This window comes from Rhyacophila brunnea, unplaced genomic scaffold, assembly GCF_057557595.1.
Source record: "Rhyacophila brunnea isolate RB1 unplaced genomic scaffold, BYU_Rbru_1.0 scaffold_19, whole genome shotgun sequence".
Taxonomy (NCBI): Eukaryota; Metazoa; Arthropoda; class Insecta; order Trichoptera; family Rhyacophilidae; genus Rhyacophila; species Rhyacophila brunnea.
In genome coordinates, this window is record NW_028232848.1 from 35825724 (window position 1) to 35848171 (window position 22448).

At 38.8% G+C, this 22448-nt stretch overlaps 2 protein-coding genes across 3 annotated transcripts; one reads left to right on the forward strand and one right to left on the reverse strand.

Annotated features, from left to right (window-relative positions):
- Positions 1-3950: 3950 nt before the first annotated feature.
- LOC147072974 (pre-mRNA-splicing factor RBM22) lies at positions 3951-11755 on the reverse strand. Of its 2 annotated transcripts, XR_015070538.1 has the most exons (8): positions 11680-11755; positions 11474-11527; positions 9576-9839; positions 9045-9277; positions 7184-7357; positions 6466-6608; positions 5075-5561; positions 3955-4400 (listed from the first exon to the last, which is right to left on the reverse strand). XR_015070538.1 is itself a non-coding variant. In XM_085945995.1 (7 exons), exons 1-7 carry the CDS (start codon positions 11731-11733, stop codon positions 5215-5217), a joined length of 1269 nt encoding a protein of 422 aa, XP_085802121.1. In that variant the 5' UTR covers positions 11734-11755; the 3' UTR covers positions 3951-5214. The 2 variants fall into 2 exon arrangements, 1 of the variants encoding a protein (XP_085802121.1); XM_085945995.1 differs by having other exon boundaries at positions 3951-5561.
- A 3678-nt stretch (positions 11756-15433) lies between these two features.
- Positions 15434-22168, forward strand: LOC147072975 (uncharacterized). Its single transcript, XM_085945897.1, has 5 exons — positions 15434-15744; positions 18118-18233; positions 19120-19214; positions 20099-20301; positions 22159-22168. The coding sequence occupies exons 1-5, from the start codon at positions 15434-15436 to the stop codon at positions 22166-22168; spliced, it is 735 nt and encodes a 244-aa protein (XP_085802023.1).
- Positions 22169-22448: the final 280 nt, after the last annotated feature.

Below are 22448 nucleotides of genomic sequence, written 5' to 3' on the forward strand. Positions count from 1 at the left end.
CTCCAAAATGCCACCAAAAAAATGCTAATGCTGATAAACTTCTAAAGAATTATACGAAATGTTGATGTTGTCTGGATCATCAAAGGAATATTTCTAAATGTCTCTAAAAGTACCTAATCTTTGAACACCTGTTGATAAATTTAGGGCATAAATCAATTATATTTGATTTTTTGGTGCCATTAGAATATTGCTTTTGCTATTATCTCAAAAAACTAGTTATTTGGAGTTGTCTCACTAATGAACTGGACGATTGAATTATGTCAACAAGTATTTGCAAATATTTGTGTTATTCTTACGTTAAGTTTCCAAATAATTGAGGGTTTGTTTAATTAACGTGTTATGCGCATGAATCATTGAATATTGTTTATCAAAATTCAGTGCCATGCCTGTGACATTACTGGCAAATGATCATATTATAATATATTATCACTATGGTGATATTATCGACAATATTATGTATAAACAGTTAATGTGTTTATTCAACATAAATTAATCGTACATTTAATACTTGCTGAAATTTTGATTTTTTAGCGACCCGGGTTTCACCTTTCGACTTCTTCAGGCACTCTGAACCAATGATACAGATTAACAACAATGCCTGATGATGCAGAAAGGCGAAACCCCGGATGATAAATCCAGTCAAACGGAATAATACAAAACTTTAATTCGACTATAAAATCATACATTCTGGCCGGTCTTTAATTCCCGCGTTTGGGTGGCATTCAAATTCTTTACATTACTAAAACTACACGTCTTATTTTATCCAAAAAAAAGCTTGTACTGTTAAAGTCTCGTTCTTTCAACTCAAACAAAGCTTTTAACTGACTATAGTGTCATGTCTTCTTCTTCTTTGGCCATGTACTGTCAGTTAAAGTGGCTCTACATTTTATGCCTGGTTTTTTCAATGTGATCTTGTGTTGGCGTTTTCACTGTGTTCTAACTGTATCTTTCGTCATTGACAAACTGCCACTACATTCAATTACATGAGCAACCATATGGTGAAACGCTGTTTAGGAGCACACCCGAAATCATATCAATGAAGACATCATGAATGGTCAGGTTTGTGTAGAATGATTGTACGTATATCATGGCTCCCAAAAGGGGGGGGGAGGCTGTCAGGACTCTAGCCTGGGGCCCGGCGTGGCAGGTCGATCAGTTCAGTGAAATAAACACACCACAAACTTACTCTAACAATAAAAAAAATCACTATTTGACAAATAATTGTGTGTTTCCTGACTAATAAAAATGACTATTTATCCAAAATGGCGAAGGGTGCTATCACAAAAAGGGGTCACTATCAGTGCTTCATAATATGATGTGCCGCGTGCCGACAATTCAAGTGGATTTATTTAAAAATACCAAAAATCGCTAAAAAATACATAGAATACTCATTATTTAACACGGAACCCTGGTGTTCCACGGAATACCATTTGGGGAACACCACAGTAGAACATTACAATGCCATTAACTTTAGCGATATATTGGGGGGCCCGCTTTAGGGTGTGGGGGCCATGACGTATATACAGAAAATGAAATGTTGTAACACATCAATCGTAATAAATGATTGAGTAATTCAATGTCACGTGTTCAAAGCATATTCTGTTAAGCTGATCATTTCAGCTTCGGCCACATATGTAGGTGCTTCGCTAGTGCTGAGCTAGGTGCTATGCTCGTCTACTAAAAACACTACTGCCACATTGCACGCTACGTGCTTAGGTACAAATTCATTTGACATTTGGGAGCGCTCAATTCAACAACGATATGTCACTGTCAAAACTATTCAGAAAGCTACTTCTCACAGAGAATTTAAGTTTAAAATTTCGAATGTTTCAAATTCGAACTTGGGTGTATAATGTCAATTCATCCCATGCGTCATTATTCATAACCTCAAAATATACGCCGTTTGACGTTTGTCATACTGAAGAAACATCCGCCATCTTACAAAATCACTATGTGACACAATAAAAATAACCAACACGTTTGTTCGCCGGGAGACTCACGAGGTGACTAATAATCGCGTAGCGAGGCGCGAAGCATGCAGTGTGGCCATTGCGATAGAGTGTGTGTCCGTTCGCTAGGATATGTCACCTAGCATATAACCACCAAGCAAGGCATCTGCCTATGTGGCCTTAGCCTTCATGTTTTTCCTAGTGCACACCTTCTCCAAAAATTAACCACTGTTTAATTTATACATATAAGATAAAGGCATACGACTTTTGTGCCTTACAATGAAAATTAACTGTGCCCACTTTGAATTAAATAATTGACAACAGAATTAATAACATATTTTGTTACCTCTGAAAAATCTCCTCTAAACCAATCGCTGCCCAAAATAAAATTCTATATGCATACATTTTCATAATAATATAATATAAACTAAGGTCAGTTAGTTGCAAATCCCTCAAAAGAACTGCTGTATTTTATCAATGTTGTTACGAAAGCATTAACTAGTATTTATCGAGACTAATATGATTTTTTTATTGATTTAATTTAAGAAAATTTAGGTTAAGTAAACCAAAACTTATCGCTTAATATTTATGTATGTATTTTTAAATTGTTTTATGTATGTACCTATTTTCTTCTGTAATGAATTATTGCTGTTAATAGATTTAGACATATTTTAAGGTATGGCGTTTACGAATACTATATTTTCCGCATGTCATCATTCTTTATAGTTTGTAAAGCGACTTTAAATTATTCTATTCACCCAACCGGGAGGCGCCCTAAATTTATACCTTGGTACATAAAAAAAATTATATTCTCAAGGTTCAGGCTTTATTTTGTCATGTCGATTGTTTGTACTAACAGTTTACTAAACTTTTTTTTACAGCGTTTTGTCAACAGACTTGTGGGGGCAAACCGTGAATTGGTGATTGTTTGTAATAGTAGAATACATATCTTAGGGGAGGTAGTCATAATGTTAGATATGTCTAATACCCCATTTACACGTGCATGGATTTACTTTACTGTTGACAGTAAGTAAATGTATGGGTAAACATGTATTATCCTGTAATTGGCAAGATTGAATGCATGAATCAAAAAATTATGGAAGCTTCTGAATTTTCATGCGACAGTAGGATATTTTCGAACTGCGCCTGCACAGTAGAACGATAGTGACGAACCTGCCAGCAAAAAAATTAACTGCAAACGAATTTTTAGGTTGACCAATTTTCACTATCTGTCAAATAGTACGAAATAGTACCATAAAATGACATCATCGCGTCTGGCTCACTCTTAAATAATGACTTGGAGAGACAGTCAGCACTTTTACATGTAAACAGTTATTGTCACAATAGTTTACTATTGCTGCCAGTAAATCCATGCACATTTACAGGCGCTAATATCCTTAGTTTCTTCAGTAGTTTTGACCGACAAATACTTTACTACGACTGTATAATCCATGTGGTTGTGCCACACCTTGGGCAGCGTATGGAGTACATGCCCTTGCCTTTTTTCATGATCACATTTGTCACCCAAAAACTCACGTGTCTGCTTACAAACTCGAGTAGTCATGAGGTCGTATACGTATCCCTAAGATTTGACAAATACCTCTCGCTATTTTATATTCACTAAGAATACATACAATCACTGATATACTTTGATACAATCTCTGAAATCAAATAGTCCGTGAATAATTTAGTTTTGTTACTTCAATGTTTTAAAATTTACAATTTATAAATAAATCATTTGAAAAAGCGCCTCTGTCATAATATTTTGTTACAAATTAACATTTACTGAATGTGTACATACCAATTATTATTGTAACATAAGAGTACTTAAGGTTCTTCGTGTTGAAAGTATGAACGTGCAATTGCCTTCTTCACGCCGTTCTATCACAAATTCAGAACATTGTTACTGTTCGGAAGCTTATAGTAAAATAAGGTCTAATAACATAAATAACTAATATGTAACAATAAAGGAATTTTTATAAATAAAAAAAAACTCATTTTATTTCGAATGGAATATTTATTTTTCAGGTAAAAAATACGGTGTACAGTCTTGACCTGAATACGATCATAAAATCGATAGTATTTTACAAATAAAAATGTCAGTTACTTGTACTAAACTTTGTACAGTAAATTATGACTAACGTAATAAGACAAACACATTTTGAACGGGCAATATATCGGATGCACGAGTCCTAAACCTTTTCGAAAGAAATATCTACAGACCAATCAGGGACGACAATAATTGTAAGAAAATATACAACGGTGAGCTTTATAGTTTGTGCAAAAATTCCAGCGCAGTTTAATTAATTAGGTTTAGGACACTATGCCGGTTAGATCATGTGCACCATATGAAGACAATCAATCTGGCAATTCTCTGGCTAGATGAAATTATTGTTGACTGCCGTAGCTTGAGTCATCAGAATCGGCAAATCGCCAAAGCCTAGTACAGACCTACATAGATCTGGCCAAAAACTAATATAAACAACGTATAAAAACTGCTTTTAAGAAAGTCATATAAAAATATTTGTGGCGAATCAGGAAAACTTAATTTCCCTAAAATATGGCAACACAAGAGACCCTAAACACAGCTCAGTATTGACCAATTCTGGAAATGCTAATACACATTCTATATTCGCAGATTCTTAGATTCGTCTTGTGCTCTAACCCATCTTCTACAGCTAGAACGGGTGACCCAACATACATTTTAACTTATCACACATTTAGAATGTTTTATACAAATGCACTGACAAATAAGTAAGTATGGCAGTAGTAGCTACATGTAATCTGATGTTGTTTATGCACATGTATTTGTGTAGGGGGCCGAAATGGCCGAGCGTTAACGTGTCAGCTGGGTCTCCGCTTCGAAGTCTGGATCTAGCAAATTGTTTATTTTTAATTGTTACATGTATGCACAATGTATGTTAGGAGCCAGACCATGGATCAGAGCAAGTGGCTAACATCCATTTCTCGTAAAACAAAAATCCGTTGAGAAACCTATTGGTGATGCGGCCTAGATTGACATAGGATTATAGGGTTAATTAAAAAAAATTGTGTCGGGAAAAGTTCATAAACAATTGCATAATTTGTCTGCAGAAAGCTGTATGTAGGTCTGTACTAAGCATAACAGAAAAATGAACTTCTTAGTCGTCTAAACAAAACAATTTGTAGTGTGAAATCAAATTACATTTATTCACTGCACATACTTGCAAGACTTAACTATGTTTAAACTGTCATCACTTTACGCCCACATAGACGGAGTGGCAGATTATTGCCGCGGTGGAGCTGGGGCAGCCTGGTGGTGTGATCCCATTCTGTCAGGGTCCTGGCTGGGGTAGTGCATAGCAGCAGGTGGGGGAGGCGGTCTCCACGCGGGCCACTGGTCCTGTCCAGGCTGGCCGTGCCTCGCGGACGGGTGGAGGTTGAAGAAGTCATCCGGGGGAGGCGGGGGTACAAGCGGGCGACGCTGACCATGCGGATGAGAAATGGAGAGTGGGAATCCGTCCGGGGTAGGGTGCGAGCGGGACGGAGGGAGAGGGAGGGCGGCTGGTAATCCGGGGACGGGTTCTAGTGCCTGTCGGGGAACGCCTTCAACCTTTTCACCTCCCATGCGACCTGCAGGATATTAATTTCATTATTACCCCCAATCCAAATAAATAACTAACTACACACTAACACCGAAAGAAAAAGTATGTATCACTTTTAGAAACATACAAAAGTTGTATCTCACAGGGTTAACGTTAAAATCAATAATTATACCAAATGTGACAATTTTAACGTGGTATTTTTAGCAAAATATGCAAAGCCGATATATCGAACCTGTGGTATTCTAAGGGAAACTAATCGACACCATCTGCAATTTCTATTTTTAGTTCAATGAAAAGAAATAAATACAGTCGAACTTGGTTATTACGATCACGGAAATAGCGTGATCTCGGATGTAATGAGGAAACATACGTTGACATTTTAGTTCATGAATTTCTCCATACATTTATTCACTTTTATAACGAGCTACTTATCGGATATACCAAGCAAAAATATGGTCAAAATTTTTCTTAAAACTGTTAATGTGTCAATCGTTTAAAAACAACATTTTCGACCCTAAGTAATAAAATCCGACCGATGCCGCCGGGATTGGATTACGTTTATGACACTAGTTAAGTGTCTAAGTACCTAATTGGTGTTTTCGCCGACAACATTGAAAAGTATCCACACATATGGTTGAAATTGCACCCATCAGTACCTACAATAAACAACTTCTTCTGTAGTTTATGAATGTTATGCTTGTTTCGGGGATTTTTATGATGGTTTTCAGATTTTTTATGTTCAATGCTTAAATAGAACGTGGCGTGAAAAATGTTATATAACGATATAATGAGTAATGCTTATAAACGAGCAAATTTAGTCGGTCCCATCTTCCTCGTAATAACCAATTTCGACTGTACATGAATGACATGTCCATTCCTCATCATGGCAAAAACAACATATTTGAGATGATCGAAGAAAAAAGAATATATACCTTGTGATTTTCCCCATTTGATGGTGAGGCGCCGTCCCTGTATGACAAGTTTGTTGAATGTCTTTTCAGCGGCATGCTCTGCGGCCGCCCGGCTTGTGAACTGAACGAACCCGCACTGTGCCCGAGGTACCAATGTCAAAGATCTGAAAACAACTTTTCTCTCTTACTAATGTATTAAGTATATTAGATAATCGAAAACCAATATTTTTAGCAGTTCATCCAACTATTTTATACAGTGTTCTTGAACACGTACATACATCACCATATGCTCCACGATGTATCGTTTCAAAAATGGCAGCATGTTTTTTAAACTTGATTGTGGCAACCAAAATCAGATAACTTTAAATAAATATCTGTCAAAGAGTATAGTGGAACAATTTAACCTTGAACATGTGCTGATGCGATTTCTTCTATTGCGCATCAATAATGCAGGGCAAATTTGATTATTGTTACACTTTCTATTCCCAACATGGCTTAAAACAAGCATTTTGCATCACTTTTTGTTGCTCGGAGCCGCTCCAATTATGACTTATTATGCGTCAAAACTATCAAACTTCACGTCAAAGTGGCATGGTATATAGCAATACCACTGAGAAGAGTGGATAAGTCTGGTTTATATTTCGATCAGTACATAATCCTCCAGAATCTATTATTATTATTATTACAGGAACACTGGCTTTAACCAAGTAAATTCAAAGTGAATTAAGTGCCACGTTACCGAATCTCTCCATACTGGTAGAAGTGCGATCTGAGGGTCTCTTCGGTGAGGGAGTCGGCCAGGTTGCCCACGTACAGCGTGGTAATTGAGGGATCCTCTGGGGCAGGTAAGGCAGGCATGGAAGCAGCACGCCGCATCAGCTTCTCCGCCACAGGATCATTCACTCCGTAGTACCTGTGCAGAAATGAAACATTCGGGTTATGCTATGCAGGCATACCAACATGTAATGTCTGGTGAATGGGCTAGTACTGTATACAGAATGTGTGTATTTAACAGAGGAAAATATTAACAGATATATTTCTAAAGGGTGTCTCAGAAAGGTTGGCGAAAGAATACATACAGAGGCTTCATATTATGAACTTTTTGTATTTCAACATTATTTGTGTAATAATTTAAATGGTAGCCATAGAATAAGCCGGCTCGCACATCAGAACTCGCCTCATGCGCCGCATGTCGAATTCGTCAATGTGACGTCACCGTCATCCACATAACAAACGTTGTCAAATGAAGCTTCGCAAATTGGTTGAATGCGACTGAAAAACATCTATGTTGCAAAGCGACAGATCGAGTAGTGACTCCACGAACATGTTGGACGCTGATAAAACCGACCCTGCGCTTGCGCAAAGCGATCGATTTGGCCATTTTTGCCATTCATATCTAGACGTTGATACCGGATGAAGGTCTCCCACAGGAGACCACCTCAAAGGACGGACCGAACCATCATATTTCCCAAAATACCACAGCCTACGTCCACTCTTTGCGGTTATCGCAACCCTCGGCCGAGCGGAGCCCATCTCCTAGAAATTCGAATTCGTCTACGCTCCCGCCAAAACACAGACGCGGTCTACCAAAAACGGCCACTCGAAACAGCGCCGTCGGTAAAACAGGGAGGTTCGCGACCGACACAACAAACAGGACGCCGCGAATCTGTCAGTTGGATCTGGATGGGCGCGAAAAGCTCTCTCTTACATCGGACGCCGAACGAGAAGCATCAAGCATCTCCAGATTCTCCAGCCAAGCCGCAAGCCCCGATCCTCTATCGCATTGGACGCCGAACAGCATTAAGCATCGCCTCGGACGCGGAGCAACAAGCATCCTAAGCTAAAAGCATTCCGGACAGCCCAACCAGCATTTCCCGCCAAAAAGACTGCATCGCCAAGCCGCAAGCACTGACTCGCCTCGGATGCCAAGCATCAGCAGCCCAGCCGCGACACCACGTTTGCAGCCCGCCAAAGCGCCAATTACCAACCGACCGCCAACGACTTAAAATATACCAGCCTCAACACCATACACCGTGCGTTTCTGTCTCCCACCCCCGCTTTGGCCTTGACATTATCACGGCCTGCTATCTCCGCTTAAGAGCGTGCAGAAGGCCGGTGATAACGTCACTGCTTGCCGGTGGACGTTCTGCTGCGATAAATGATGCACTATGGATTGATATATGCCTAATTGACGGATGAATCCAATATTTTCGCCTTCTAAATTTCTGCGGTACCAATACATAATAATTACTGTTTCAGTGTCTGATGACATACTTACGTAATGGCGTCTGGCCAGAGTATATTATTTTCACATTTCGAGAAGCGAGTGTCGCTATTAGATGTGCGCGTTCGTCACATGCAACAATATTTCGCGCGTCTCGGAACTCGGTCACAGCGAACGAGGCGAGGATTGATGAGAGCCGGCTTACTAATATGTATGTTGGCGCTTTAAAAAATGGTAGAATTCATAGGTGGATGTAGGCTGTGGAGATCCAACATTAATAATGCACACTTAGTCAGACATATTTATTTGTTTTCATTGAACTTTTCACTTCTGCAGCACCCCTGCCCTACAATTTAAAAAAAGATCAAAAGCACACCTGTCCTTAATGTTTTGGTCAGCGAGGGGGTCATCGGGATCGGTGGGCCTCTCGTGGCGGTAGGGGCACTCCTCCCCCCTGCGACACTCTCCCTTCACCCAGAAAGAGCACACGTGAGGGCGGTTTCTCTTATAGTAGGGTGCCGTCCTGGCCAACTTGAGTAGTAGCTCCCCGGCTGCCTGCGATTTGCTTCCTGCCCCGCTACCTGACTGGGATGGATCCCACGATGACATCTAACCAATGAAAACAACTTAATTAAAATCATCATTTGATATGAAGAGACTTAATAAGGTCCTAAAATAATAGAGGCAATACAATCTTGGTAGTGATTCCAGACCTAATCCTGTGCAAACTGAAAATCTATTTGGATTGCAATCGCTTTGCGCTCATGAACGGAGTATTGTTCATAATACTGCTACATGTTCTACTTCGCAAAGTGAGTGATACACGTATGAATAACAATGAAAAATGCAGGCAGTGCGTAGCACTTGCATAGTATTAGAGGAGCCGCCGCTGGTTGCAAATATTCACCTGATTAGTCATGTTCTGTATGTAGTACTCCTTGTTGACGTCACTCCTGGGTAGATCATCCTGCACTTTGAGGGCGGCGTCTCGAACCTGGATGGGTAGACCGTACTCCAGGTCGAGCAGGCAGGTTTGACAGACGTTCTTCAGGCGTGAACAGGTCTGACACACCTCTGTCTTCTTGAAGCGCATCCTCGCGCCAGGACACCACCGGAACACGGTGAACGGCCGCGAACATATCTTGCATTCTTTTCCATATTTCTCTTTGGTCTGAAATATTAAGATAATAGGTACTTATTAATTTTTCATCCTGATGGGCTCACAGTAACAAATCCCATTTATTTTTACAAATATTGATTTATCATCATTATTGTGTTTACAAAATCTTATTTCACATTTAAAATTGAGTTGTAATACCTTGACAGCCCTGCATTATATTTAATTTTTCCTATGAAAGTCAATCTAGCATTTTCCCAATCTGACAGAGATGCTGTTGGCAACATTACTTGCAAATTAATCACGCTACATTGTCTATGCTTGCTTCTTTGTTGAATGCCAGCGCTCCATTGGCGAGCCAAAAGTCTGAGGACAATAAACCGTCCGATTTGTCTATGCTATGCTACTGATCAACGAACGAATAAAAAAGTCGAGCCGTCAAAAGTTGCGATTATCGTAATGTCTTCCGATAATCCTATACTTTTGTGTTATTTATATATAGACTTCGTACATAAAATAATAGGTATAGCAGTGAAAGCAACACAAGTTTTACACTTTCTTTTATGAATTTCATAAATACAAATAAAAAAATAATTGATAAATCTCTCATTTTCTAATGTGTAAATTAACAAATTAATCAATGAAAATGTTTAAAACAGTTACAGGTTTTTTTTCGGTCCGAATGATCGCGTATTAATGTCAAATCGAATTTGCATAGTGATCGACGGACGAAGTCTGGCAACTCAGAGAATAAAATATCAAACATGTTTGAAATCCAACGAGCCTGGTCTGCGGATTAAAAAGTCCGCAGATCTGGGGTGCTCCTCGCCTAAGACTCTAAATCGTCTGACTTGCGTGCCAATGGAGCGCCGGCAGAAGAATATATATCGATACCCCAGTTCAATAGGGGAACAACTCATAAAACCTTGTTCCAAGATAATGGTGTTTGAATTTTTTGCAGTAATTCTCATTTTAATTTTAAAGCCTTGATTTCGTTGAAAGTGTATGTTTTTTTATATTTAATTTAGTGGAATTCACCAATGCACAATGAAATTGGACATTTTAATAAAGAATTAACCAATAAATTTGATTATATATAACGGAATTACTGATTAATCTCTGAAAGGGTTATTCGATTTTATGACACATTAAAGAAATTTTTGATTATATTTTTTGCTGAATTATAAAGAGAAGATTATTCTACATCGAATGACATTCTTAACTCAAAACCTTTAAATTTTGAGTTGTTCCCCTATTGAACTGGGTATCGATATTGTCACCACAATCATCAATTTTCTAGCATAATCTCAAATCATAACATCCGATAGCTGTATCATTATACATTATGTGGATGGTATTTAGAAACCTTCTAGGATACCGTAGCCCAGATAGTTTGAAGAATAGACACACGGGTAGCTGAGCCAGATCCAACCCTGGATCTATTTATACCTGACAACTATTCTGTCATTTCAGACATATACATAACCAGCAGCACACTTAATATCCGCGGCAAGTATCCGTTCTCAAATATCAGCATATTACGGTTAATTTTGAAAGTTACCATGACTCAAAACTTGCTCAAGGATAAGGGGGGGCAGCTAGCAGGATCAAGTGGAAGTGGATCAATTTAGTATATATCTAGCAATATATATCAATGGCCTAGAACCGATGGATAGGAAAAAACTCACCATACGCAGATACGGATTATCACCAAGGCAGGTCTGACATAAAATTGGAAATTCCTGAAACAGATAAAAAATAATGTCAATCACACTCATGTATGCAACATTGCACTATTCAAATGTAATGCGAGTGGGATAAATAAAAATATAGCGAAATATAATTGGAAACATTGCGGAAAAGATAGGGCATGAAAATTACATGGATTACTTACAGCATCTTCCCAATTTTGCCGGTTGTAAGTATTTGTAGTTTTTGACGTCGCCATAACGCGGCGAGTTTTTTGACATGCAGGTTAGACAACATAAAAATAAATATTTATCCTCAGATCAGTGTTGCCATATTTTCAAAGTGGAATAATAGTACCGAGCAAAGACATTGAACGGTGCCTACAGACGGGGCACGGTCAGACTGAAGCACGTTTTGTAGGCAATTGCCTACAGATGAAGAGGGCCGTACTCGGACATAAAAACGCCCCATTGAGTATTTTTTTATCATTTAGCTTGCAACCAATTTATAATTAAAGTATTTTCATTATGAAAAGTTCCCGCAATAAAAACTTTATAAGGATTGAGGGTAAGAAAGAATAATGCAAATGACAGTATTTTATTTTTAATAGCAATACAAAAAATATATAATAATTTTAAAAATTAAACATAAATCGGTTAATAACAATACGCCCATGTTCACAAATGGGTAAATCTTGGAATAAAAAAATATGATCTTGTGTTTATATTATGTTCATAATAACTAGGTATATAAAATTACATATTATTGTTGTTTAAATCAAACTGTTAAATACAAAACACAGATGTTGAAAAATAATTATACACTATAAACAAAAAAAAGTTAATTATATTAACTATTCACTCATGTGAGTATGTGTATTTTGAAAATATTTTATGAAAGAAAAATATAACATGGGATTGTTTTCGACATAAATTTATACATAAAATTACACTGTTTATATAAAACTATTACACACAAAATACAGGTATATGTTGAAAATTTGAATATAAAGTTAATTAAAATAGGTTTTTTATCACTTTCACATAATGTTATCAGAGAAGCCCTGGATAATATTATATTATATGAATATATTCATACAAAAAAACGATTATATAACAATACAAAATTGCCACATATACTCCATTACATGCTTCATATAAATACAATGTTTTATTTGGTAGGTATTCTTAAAAATATATTGAACTCTGAAATGATAAATTTATCTAAATAATGAATGTCATTAATAATATTACGCAACTTGTGCATTACCGAGAGCCTAGACATTATACCACCATCCAACCTCTTTGGTTCGGCCAATTCTTGACTGCGTAAAGTCGGTACTAGGTATAAAGGTTCAAATAGACTATATGACGATCGAGCACATAATAATAGGGTAAGGGGATGTATTATCGTGATAGATTTTACAAAGTACTATATATAACTGTAAGCTTGCATAATATTAAAAATGTGAAATATGTAATGGAAATGGCCATGCTTCACCTTAATGATGAACATTAAATGGACTTTGTAAACATAATAACTATTCTTTTTTTTACAATTTTATTTGAAACGAAAAAGTTTGGTAATATCGTGACAAGCACAATTAATACCGTGATACTGGTAAGGTAATATCGTGACAACTAGAATAAAAAGGAAATCAGCGAAAATATTTATTTATAGATGAAAGAGATACTGACATTGGTATTTTTATCTACAGATTGATTAATTAATTGAATATTTAAATTAATTGAATGGTTAACTTAATAAATTATATTTGAACACTCGTCACACATGATGTAAAGTTCATCATCGTCTGGTGCAATGTTCAAGCAATCGTTATGATATGGACGAATGCAATAAGAACACTGTACCAAATTTTCCCATTCTTCTCTTTTGGCGACCCTTGAGGCGGAGAAAACCTCGGTAATGAACCGTGTACGCTAGGCGCCGGCCCTCACACAACCTTGGGGTCAAAGAATCAGTAATTAAAACTACTGTAAAGGAACCAATGTTCCCCAAGCCAGACCCGACTCGAGTCTTGGAATTGATTGGACTCCAACATTTCGACTCCGATGATTGGGCCGGTGTAAGATACAACGACGCCCAAAAAACAATTTTTAGCGGCCCCCCGAGTTGCGTCGATACAACCGCTCGACGTCGCATAATCATATGACGGAGAGGACGATCGCGGCCCTCGATGCGATTTTTTCTCAACGGGACAGCTTCTGGAAGGCTATGCAAGGGTTGGTGGATTGAGCAATCGATCCTCAAACCACCATGACTGCCACAGGCTTGTACCAAAAGATCGAAGACGGTTTTGGGGACAAGTCCGCCCAAAATAAAATTTGTGAGGACATTACCCAAATCCTCACTGGGCAACGCGCTGAAATTATACAGGCTCGGCGCCAGGTGATTTTGGCTTCGGTGAAGGATTCCTTCACTCGGGAGGCACTGTCAAAGATTCCTCCGACCTCGGACTTTCTTTTTAATAAGGACCAACTGGCCACCTTCCTCCAGAAGAGGGGTAGACCGGAGTAACTCTTCGAGCTGAAATCAAAAGAGTCCTCATCTAGACAAGCGGGAACATCCGGGGGAGCTCAGAGGGCGCCCTTTCCAGGAGAGCTTCGTCCCGTAAGGCACTCGACCTTGCACTATAGCCGAGGTACTCCTAAGGAGCGACGTCCTGTGGGAAGGGAGTTCTCCAGAGGAGGTAGGGGCTCCACCAGGGGTCGGTACTCCAAGCGGAGGTGACCACATCTGGACGACCAACAACGTTGGGGGCCGCCTGAGAGACATTCGGGGAGTCTGGATGGCGGAAGGGGTCTCCCCAACGTTGATGAAGATGATAACCGGCGCCCGTATGCCCTTTGTACAAAAACCACCATTGGTAAGTCCTTACTAACTTTTACGAAAACAGTTTCAAACGCGACAATCAGCAGATGTCACTCTCCAGGTCGAGGAGTTGAAAAACTCAGGGGTTCTAGAGAAAGCGGACCCAACCCCCAGTTTTCTCTGAACCCTGCTTCTGACCAGGAAAAAAGACGGGTCCTTACGCCCTGCCCTGTCTTAAACCTAAAGCGTTTGAATGCGTTCCTACAACCAAAGCCATTCAAACTATATCACCATTACAAGTTTCCAGCCTTCTTGCAAAAAGAAAACTGGCTAGTAAAAATAGACCTAAGCCAGGCATATCTCCATGTACCCATAGCTTCTCAACACCGTCGATTTCTTCGACTAGCCTACCAAGGAGCTCCTACAATTCACGTGTCTCCCGTTCGGGCTGTCAGCCGCTCCGATTATGTTTGCGTCCCTGACCAATTGGATCGCTGAACGCCTACGAAAGAATGGCTTGAGAATAGTCACTTATCTAGACGACTTATTAGTAGCCAACCAATCCCGAGAAACACTCTCAGTTCAAGTGGAATACATGATAACCTTTCTACAGTCATTAGGGTGGATAATGAACATGAAAAAATCCTGTCTGATCCCAAGTTAACATACGCCAACCTGATTCCAGCCTAGCCAAGCCAACGAGAGTTCTTGGGTATCACGTGGGATACACACAACAATCGGAGATTCCTATCGCCGGAAAAGTGTGTAGCACTCCGTCACCATCTGCTAACGCAGTTACAAAAAGGCAGTTGGTCCCTCAGACAGGCACGATCCCTTCTGGGGCGACTCAAATTTGCACCCTATGCCAATCCACGAGGAAGGTTGCATTGCCAACGGCTACAACGCTCCAGTCATCAATTGTCGAGGTCCCATCCTCACCAATTGGCGACAATCCCACCACAGGCCCAGCAGGACATCATGTGGTGGCTCCAGGCGGTAGGATCCTCAGAGCTGATATACAGACCGACATTCAATCACTTCCTGACGACAGACGCAGCCGATACAGGCTGAGAAGCCCAACTGGACGAACACCACCTATCAGGTATGTGGAAACAGAACCAGTTAGCATGGCATTCCAACAGGAGGAAATGTTCGCAGTTCTCTCTACAATTCAATCCCGGGTACAAGCAATCAAAGGATCAAATTTGCTTCTGCAGACGGACAACAAAATAGTGGTGGCATACATCAACAACGAGGGCGGCACAAAGTATGTTCCCCTCCTAAACCTGTGCCGAGAGATCCTAGTATTTACCAGTCAAGCCAACATCACGCTTACTGCACAATACCTCCCCGGAAAATACAACTGCGTAGCAGATCATCTCTCCCGCAGGAAACTCATTCCCGAATGGCACCTCAACAGCACCGCAACCGACCCCTTGTTTCTAAGATGGGGATGTGGACTTATTCGCATCCAAAACAGCACATGTCGTTGCAACGTACTTCTCACGAGACGTTACAGACAGTGGCGCTCTGTTTCACGACGCCTTCAGCCGAGTATGGGACTTCAGACTGGTGTGGATATTTCCCCCACCAAACTTACTTCCACGAGTCCTAGCACGCCTGAACTCAGCAAGAGGGAGGTACCTACTAGTAGCACCGAGCTGGAAACAATGCTTTTGGGGAGCGGACTTACGACGAAAGCTTTTACGAAGACTTACCACCTTACACAATACCTCACCTACAGACGACACTAGTAGATACAGTGACTAACCGTCCATCTCCAAGGACCCAGGATCTGTCCCTTCAACTGTGGACAATTTCGGGTGGGGTGAAATAACGACAGATTGGACGGTAGAAGAAAAGGCGCTCCTTACTTCCGGATGGCGGCCTTCGACCGTAAAAACATACAAACCAGCTTGGGACAAATGTAGGGCATGATGGACCTAATAGATCATAATAGCCCTCAACCAATGGAGGTGGCCAGATACCTAGGCTAGTTACACAACAAGGAGGGTTTGTCGTACAACACCATCCTCGTACATAAGTCGGCCATAGCCACATTTTGCAAACCAATGATCATTGGAGATATCAGCAGAAACGTGGTAGTACGGCACATGTTAAAGGCAATTTCGGTACATAAAACCAAACCCGTAAAACCACCGGTTTGTGCACCGGTGGAATAAAGCCTATACGAAACGTCTCGCAGGACAGCTACTCTGCTGCTTCTCGCATCGGGACGAAGGGTTCATGACCTCATACTACTCAGTATAGTAGATATTGGACTAGTGGATAAAGGTGACCACATAATTGTATGACCAATGTTTGGCGCAAAGACAGATACCGCCAAGCATCGTCAATCGGAATGGAAGCTAATCGCTTCCACGTGTCAAAACATCGACCCAGTATTCTGGTTACGGAAACTCGTCTGCATGTCAAACCTAAGGAGAGAGGAAGGTGGGGATATTTCGGAATTATTTATATCTTCAAGAGGACCACCAAAACCAGCCACCAGGACAGGTATAGGGAATTGGATAAGGTCAGTACTGTTGGAAGCAGGGGTACAAGAATCACCCCAGGCAGTGTCCGCTCAGTGGTGGCTTCCTTAAACTCTTAATATACCCAAAAGATGACATCTTAAAAATAGGTAACTGGCGTAGTGAGTCGACATTTCACGACAACTACCAGAGAACGATGGACACACCACCATCAGAAGGGGAAAAGAACCATTAACTTCTCTATTCAACCATATACATTGAAAGTCACGATAGTGTATATCGCGTCAATAAATCATTGTCACATACAGGAATTTGGCATACCCAACACCAGGTGATAACAAACAGATATCTCAAGGACTTCAAATTCAAAGGAGTTTTACCTACCAATAAAACTCTTATTATTCATGTTGACTTTGAAGTCCAGGTAACTTCTACCTGGTTCCTTAAGCCATATCATAATGAAGACAAAGGGGTCCCAAACTCCCTACCTACATAAAAAATGGACGCGTGGGTATGACCATTAAATAAAAAGGGAGGAATGACCAACGACAAGAAAATGGAAAATAAATTAGTAGAATATAACCTCACGCGAAGAAGAAAGAGCAAACCCTATCTCAAGGACTTCAAAGTCAACATGAATAATAAGAGTTTTATTGGTAGGTAAAACTCCTTTCATTATGTCAAACGTCAAAATGTTTACTCTCCAATGTCATATGCCAGGGCCGTACCGTAATATTATTTTGAACTCAAAATATAAGACTGATTTTTCAAAATAAAAAATATTAGTGCTAGACATAATATTATTATAATATCTTGCTCCATAATGCCGGCGCTCCATTGGCACGCAAGTCAGACGATTTACAGTCTTCGGACTTTTTTTTCGCGTGGAGCACCCCAGGTCTGCGGACTTTTTAATCCGCAGACCAGGCTCGTTGGATTTCAAACATGTTTGATATTTTACTCGCCGAGCCGCTGAAATTCGTACGTTCACCACGCTTTACCGTCACATTATTTATATCTATGCCGACGGATGACAGCGCCATCATTATTTTACTGTCATTCAAAGTGTTCGGACATCTCACATCGATAACAACAATGGTAGATCTACGAGTGCATTCGAAAAGTTTCTTGGAAGATTTTATTAGTTGTTTTAAAGACAACCCATCGTTGTGGAAGACGACCAGCCCACTATACAAGAATCGTGATGCCAAGTCCTTGGCGTATGCGGAACTTTTGGAGATTTTAATCAAGGTGGAGCCGCAGGCAAGGGTCGACGATGTTAAAAAGAAAATACAGACATTGAGGTCGGGTTACAGAAAGGAGAGAAATAAAGTAAGGACATCATATCGAAGCGGAGCCGGCACAGACGCAGTTTATCTACCCAAACTGTGGTACTATAAAAATTTGGAGTTCTTGAACGACCAAATGGAAGGTACGTAGGAATGCTTTAAAGCTATTTATTATACACGTGCAGATTATGAAATTGTCGTACCTAGCTCTGAAAGTGACATCGCATTAGATTAGCTACTATTAAGCAATTAAAACATACAGCTATGAATCATTTCTAGTCACAATAAAATTTCTTATTCTTTGCCGAGGTAGGTAATAAATAATAATAATATATAGGTACGAGGGAATGCTTTAATGCTATTTATTATACACGTGCAGACTATGACATTGTCGTATCTCTGAAAGTGACATCGCATTAGATTAGCTACTATTAAGCAATTAAAACATACAGCTATGAATCATTTCTAGTCACAATACAATTATTTATTCTTTGCTGAGGTAGGTAAGAAATAATAATATATAGGTACGATCATGGCGGTGGAAGCGCGGCTTATTGAGTCGTGGTCGGGTCCCAGGTTCAAATCCTGGGTCTGACAAGTACACATTGAATTTCAATTTGTGTATGAGTCAGAGTATGGACCTAATATGTTGAGCAAGTGGCTGACATCCATTTCTCGTAAAAACAAAATCTGTCAATACAAACCTCCACTCCGTGGAGGTCCATATTATGATCGGACATGGTCGAAAGAAGAAGAAAAGAATATGATCATAAAATCAAAAATCGCTCGAGTTAGGTTCCTTCAGAGACAATCAATAAATCGTCAATCATCAATCAAAATTAATGGTACAGTTTGGTTATGAGGAATACAGCGGAAAACACATTTTGAAAATACCCGATATACTGGATTACACCAATTATACCAATATCAATATTAACCGTATGAAGGAATGGGTACTTAGGGGAGAGATAATAAAAAACAAGTTTGAGTATTATGTTGTATTTTAACAATTTACATTTTGTTTTACAGAATCGAGCTCAATATCCAGCATGGTGGACGATTTGGAAAACATATCTCCTGATGAGAGTTACTCCAACTCGTTAAACAACGAAGATTGTATTGAGGTAAAACATTTTAACTAAATTGTTACATTGGTTTAATTTATCTATTGCTTATCATACTTTCTTGCCATGTGACAGCCCCGGTAGTATTAAAATATTTTTCGAAATCTCCTCGCGCTTTCTTAGCATTGGCAGTCGAGTTCCGATTAGTCGTTGCTTCCAAAGGCGCTAAGGTGTCCTGTGACCTCAGTCCGAGCTCTATTAAACCTGTCTCAGGATTTTCCCTATCAAGGTCATGAGAAGGAGTATAAGTATGTGTTGATTTGCGACGAAGAAAGTTGTGCAGCACACAGCAAGTTAATACAACTGTATTGATATTTTCAATTTTCATGTTTATTGGAGCTTGAAAAATGCGGAATCTAGCAGCTAAAATGCCAAAAACATTTTCTATAATTCGCCTGGCTCTGCATGTCCGATAATTATATATTCTTTTACTGTGATTTAATTGCCTTTGTGAATACGGCTTTATGAAATCGTTACGTAATGCAAAGGCTTCATCGCCAATATAAACAAATGGCAGTGCATCAGAATTAGCAGTAGGTTTTTTTGGTGCAGGTATTTTTAATCTGCCTTCGTCTAAACGTTTAAAAAAATCAGATTTTCTCAGTACGCCTCCATCAGAAATACGTCCATTTGTTCCAACATCAACATAAATAAATTCATAATTAGCATTTGCAATCGCCATCAAAACAATGCTGTGGAAATGTTTGTAATTATAAAAGTGAGAGCCGGCGCCTGCAGGTGGCACGATTGCAATGTTTTTCCCATCAACTGCGCCCAGGCAATTTGGAAATTGCCATTTACTATTAAATTCTTCTGCAATCGTCTCCATTTCTTCGTGCGTATCAGGGAACTGCAACAAAAAATAATCAACATTTTATTTACAGATAGAATATTCGCCTTCAACATCCACGTTGTCGACTACTCCAAGGTCGAATCTCAATAGAGCACCAGAACCCCCATCGTTCAAACGAAAAAAATCGAATGATAGCGCCAACAAAGTGTTAGAATTAATCACCGACAAACTAAGCAAGACTGAAGATGAATTTGATGTTTTTGGCAAAATGATGGCCATGAAACTACGATCGATGTCACAGGGACAAAGATTGCTGGCCGAGAAGCTGATGCATGAAGTTGCCTTTATGGGACAAAGTGACAAAATAATGCCAGCAACTACTGTTCATACTCAACCAGTTTATCGTATATTAAGCAAAAATGTACAAAAGCCGGTATAATAAATTAATGTTTTTTGTATGAATAAATATCTTGTAAAAATATTTGTTTTTTTGTTTGTTTTTATGCCTATAAACCTTAGCTTAAGCGATACAACAAATGGTAAGTATTTGAGCTATGTTAGCAAACCTATATTATTATGTGGCCTCATTTAGAAATCAAATTCCATGCTTGCTTTTCGAAGAATATGACTAGTATTACAATACATTCAACAGGAATAATTAAGCAGCTTGCTTACAGCCTATATGGAGAGTCCTGGCTAGGTACAGCATTCTAATGGTCTATTGAATATTTAGCATGTCAACGATGGCCTTATTTGTGACTATATATATACCTATCTCAAATGCATCTTGTCTGCCATTCTTATGATGTTGCCGTCTATGATTTATATAGGTAAAACAATCCACTAAACGTTCACTTTATAAGACCAACCAATCGTCGCTATAGGATTTGTTTCCCGAATAGACCAAATGTCAATTTTACAGGAGACGAAAAACAAATTTCACTGTCGTATATTTTAATATCAGTAGATGTAACAATCATTCTTTCTATACTGTATGATTGCAACATTATCTAAGAATAGATTCCAAGAATAATATACTGGTATAAATCATTAAATGCACAGAAAATGCGTTTTATTTACAAGTACTCACTGTGGATATTCGGGAAATTTTTAGCGTTCTCTTAGAATAATGGATATTCGGGACAAAACATGGACGTTCGGGATATAAGACCGTAGCGTATTGCTGCACGGCCCAAAGATTACTGAGTGGTCAAAAAGTACGCGCCTCAAATGTTATATTTATTTACACGATAATTGTTAATAATTACCTCTACTATTTAAATACTTAATGATCGTAATTATCCAAGTTCGTATGTAACAATAACACGCGGCAATCGCTTTTTTCGGTTTTTTTTTTCGGATTAAGTAATAAAATAGTTTTTAAGTAATTAACTATTTTTTTATTGAACGAATATTTCACAAGATTTAAGAATGTACCATTCTAATAATTGAACATACTTACATATTTTTTTTAAATCACTTCTGAGAAAATATATTATAAGGTATCTACTACTTCAATTACTAACCGACGTCACGGTCATTTCTCCAATATTTTATGATGGTACTTACTCGTACTTGCTAACAATTTTGTATTAATACTTTTTCCAAAAAAAAAAAATCTATTTATATATATCTGTATATTATTATATATATATATATTTCTATAATTGACAATTAAACTTATTACAAACCACCAAACAATGTTTGATTAATAATAATTTGAAATAATAATTATTTTTTACGTCATAGTAGTTGCCGGGTCATACTGTAGAATTCATATAACCGTTGGGATTTTGTGTCATTTATCAAAACAAAATGCAGTTATTTAGGTTGAAATACTCACTTCCACAACTCTATTGTAAGTTCAGGGCGAACTGGTGGTGTATCAGCTATGAATGATCTCTTCAAATTTGATGAATTCACTATTAAAACAATAGTAACGTTAAAAACAATATCAATAAGACGAAATTTGAAAGAAGTCTCCAGACGGCGGAAAAATATGAAAGTGGGCGTGATTGTTTTAGAGCTAGACAGCGTGAATGTGGGAGCGAGATGCACGGCGTGAGCGCGGTTTGATTGGCTTAAGTCATATTCGGGAAATAAACACTCAGCCAGAGATATATTTAGACCGAAATTAACTTGGATATTCAGGTACGAATAGTTGGCCATTCGGGAGAAAACCACGGAGTAATTGTAACTTAACATGGCGTATTCGGGTTTTTTAAAAAAATATCTTTGTTCCTAGATAAAAATATATTGTTTTTATAAATGATTTCGGTAGAGTTCGATAAAAGAAATTGAACTGCATTAAAATGTTGATTTCGACAAAAATGGATATTCGGGAAACAAATCCTATAGCGACGCAATGTCTACTTGTTAATGATATATTTGTAAATTTGCCCAACTTTATTAGATGACGTATAATATAATACACACCTTGA